Source organism: Nansenia antarctica (assembly GCF_963989245.1).
Source record: "Nansenia antarctica genome assembly, chromosome: 16".
In the NCBI taxonomy this organism is placed as follows: Eukaryota; Metazoa; Chordata; class Actinopteri; order Argentiniformes; family Microstomatidae; genus Nansenia; species Nansenia antarctica.
Window position 1 is genome coordinate 8,890,466 of NC_137686.1, and position 3,410 is coordinate 8,893,875.

General features: G+C 46.8%; 1 protein-coding gene across 1 annotated transcript; it reads right to left on the bottom strand.

Annotated features, from left to right (window-relative positions):
- Positions 1–313: 313 nt before the first annotated feature.
- On the bottom strand, positions 314–3,151 carry LOC308172257 (D-serine dehydratase-like; the record flags this gene model as incomplete). The annotated part of the gene is made up of 9 exons (XM_080547165.1): positions 314–724; positions 861–966; positions 1,112–1,174; positions 1,261–1,387; positions 1,547–1,665; positions 2,077–2,257; positions 2,396–2,546; positions 2,723–2,852; positions 3,006–3,151. 9 exons carry the CDS (start codon positions 3,149–3,151, stop codon positions 635–637), a joined length of 1,113 nt encoding a protein of 370 aa, XP_080403291.1. The 3' UTR covers positions 314–634.
- Positions 3,152–3,410: the final 259 nt, after the last annotated feature.

A 3,410-nucleotide genomic window follows, 5' to 3' on the forward strand; every position in this document is an offset into this window, starting at 1 on the left:
TGGTGCCATGCCAGTGAGAGCTTTATAAACAAGCAGAAGGATCTTGAAATCTATTCTGAACTTAACAGGAAGCCAGTGTAGAGTTTCTAAAATAGTTATGAGCTTGTCTGCTTGGTGCTTGCTAAAGAAGTCTGTGTCAGCGATGTGTTTTGTAGTCTCCATGATGTTGACTCAAGGTTTCCATAGTGACGAAGGCTGTTAGTCTACATGGTGGCTGTAGCTGGTCTGCATGATGAAGGTGAATGTTGGTCCCAATAAGGGATGCTATGGGGTGTAATGAAAGAGACATGGTGTTTGGTGAAATATACCCACAATGTTTTATTCACAATTGTCATATGTGCGCAGCATTTTTCCTCATTTTGTGTTGATTCGTTTTCTTTTTCACAGTATTAATACATTGGACATAAACACTACATTCATTAGGATTTACCGTATATGATCAATTAGAAACACAATCATCCAGTGCATAGGCTATAAAGGAATAGGAAATACACAACTATGAAATTAGTCATTTGTGAGGCTAAACGTGTCAAAAGTGTTATTTCATTACAATTCCCATATAGTGTTCTACAGTAATCTACAGTTACACAGAGTGCAGTTATCTCAACACTATTTCCCTGAAAGCTCATCGTCATCACCACCCACGCGTGGGCGTCCATCTCCCCACTAGGTGGCCCTTCGAGTGGATATGGTAAACAGGATGCATCATAGCCGTCGCACATGCCTGTATGAAGAACACACACACACACACGCACGCACACACACACGCACACGCACACACACACACACACACACAATCATATTAATCTGATATCATTTTTGCTTTGAGCTCTACAGCCTGATCGTGGATGAGTACTGACGTGGTAGGGGATGAGTGTGAGCAGGCAGCCCAGGGGGTATTGGCTGTAGTCCAGCGTGCCTGAGATCGACTCCACTCTGCCATGCTCCTGGGTCATAGACAGCAGTCTGCAGGGGGACGCTTATAGTCAGTTACAAACAGTAATGTTAGTTATAACACTAGTATTAACAGTAGATATAACCACGCTGCTGTGGGGAGAGGGATTGAGGGACTGGGATATATGTAATAGTAGTGTGGTAATAATAATAGTACCTTAGATCTGGGTGTCCCTCTATAACGGCATATCTAGTGGGCAGCTTTCCAGCTCCATCATGGCTGAGAGTAGTCAGTAATAAACAGTTATAAAACTATTAATAACAGCATGGATGGTTATACCAGTTGTAATAACTGTACTGATGTACCTGAGCCCGGCAAAGCCACAGTCAATGAGCAGCTGGTTCCTGTGAGGGCAGTGACCTATGACCCTGGTCAGCACTCGGACTGCGACGTCCTCCGGACGACAGGAACCAATCACAGACTGCTGCACATCTATAGGGCAATAAAACAGTAACACATCATTTAAGCTGTTCAACAGGTCAGCCAGTCAAGAGTCCTGTATGTCTGTGTCATCAACACCACACACACACACACACACACTCTCACACACACACACAAACACTCTCACACACTCTCACCACACACACTCACCATAGAAGACAAAGTTCCCAGGATGCACCTCGCTGAGTTGGGCCATGACCGCAACTGGCTGGCTACAGGAGGGGGTGGATCCTATACTGGACTTACAGGTGATGCCGACGCCCTTCAGCCTGGAGAGAGAGACAGGGTGAGTGTTTGTGTAAGTGTAAGTGTGTGTATGTGCTTTTCTTGTGTGGTAGTGATGAGGTGAGTTTTCTCCCCCTTACAATGTAAAGCGCTTTGGGGGGTCAAATGCAACCAATTATTATTGGAACACAACGTGTATGCCTGTACAGTATAGTATAGTGGATAGTGTACATAGCCTTTATTTATGTAAACCAGCTCCTTTCCCTTCTTGTTTTTTTTGTTTTTCTTTTCTTTCCTAGCACCAGGGGAGCCCCCCCTCCCAAATGTCGTTGTTTGGTACCTGTACTATATCAATGACAATAAAGACCATTCATTCATTCATTCATTCATAGAGTCCTTATTTGGTGTGTGTGTGTGTTTGTTTCTGGATCTGCCTGTATTGTGTGTTCTCTTACTTCTCCATGAACTGCATTGTGAGTGTGGTGGTTGCCTGGGCGACTCCCTGTATTTGCTCCGCCCCTCTGCAGTTATAGGAGTTCCCGCAGTGGACGTAAACGCCGGTTAGCTCCACTCCCTCGGACGCGGAGATGGCCTGGGCCAATCGCAGAGCCTCAGGCTCAGAGTGCAGCACACCCGCTATGTAACAACAGAACCCCACAGAACATTCTGAAACCCCCTGCAGAACACACTCGTCTACGACATACCATCACTCTGGTCTCTCCCCCCCCCCCCCCACGACATCACATCACTCTGGTCTCCCCCGCCCCCCCTCACTTCTTCCGTTGGCACAGTCCACTTTGAGCCAAACGTGCCACACCCGTCCGTCTCTCAGTGGTCTCTTCCTAAGCCGCTCCAGAGCATCGTGGTGGTCCAGTAACACCTGGAATAAACTCAGCTTCTCTGACAAGGCAGCGCAGCGCTCCACCTACACACATGCACACACACACACACGTGCACACACACACACACACACACACGCACACGCACACGCACACATACACATACATACACGGAGTAGGGGTCAGGGGTTGATGTCGGATGTTGAAAGGCTGATGATAGGGATTAGAGGGTAGTGGGTAGGACGTAGGGTATATAGGGTACCTTGTCGAAGGGCAGAGAGTAAGCATACAGGATGTCGTCGTATCCGTGGTCGGCATAGAAACTGGCTTCTGCCAGTGTGGAGACAACTATACATCTTCGAGACCCGCCAGTCATTATTTCAGCACACTCACTAGACACACACACATACACACACACATACACACACACACATATCTCACTATATCTGCACATGCAACTGGCCTATTTACAGGTATGTGAGTGTGACTTACAGGTGATTGTGTGTGTGTATGTCTGTGTGTATATGTGTCTTATGGTCTCTCACAGGGTTTTGTGGGTCTTCATGTGTGGCCTCAGCTGGACTCCGAGGTTCTGACAGCGTTCTCTCATCCTGTCAGAGTTCCTCTTCACAATGTCCACGTCCACCACCAGAGCAGGGGTACACAGGGCGGATATAGGGTCCCCCTCCATGCTGACTGCAACACACACCCACACTTTAGAACTGCATATCAACCTGCAGTGTCCAATCAGCTCCCCTGTAACTTGCCACTGTGCAAAGTCCAAATGTATAATCTACATGGATACTGGAGCCTGTAATGCATGTTAACAATCTGTAAAACGCTCTTCTATAAGACCTCACCAAAGAATGGCAGAGTAATAATTAATAAATGAGCAAAAAGAATGCAATTAAATGTGTGCGCGTGACTGAACTCAAACAAGGCTCACAGAA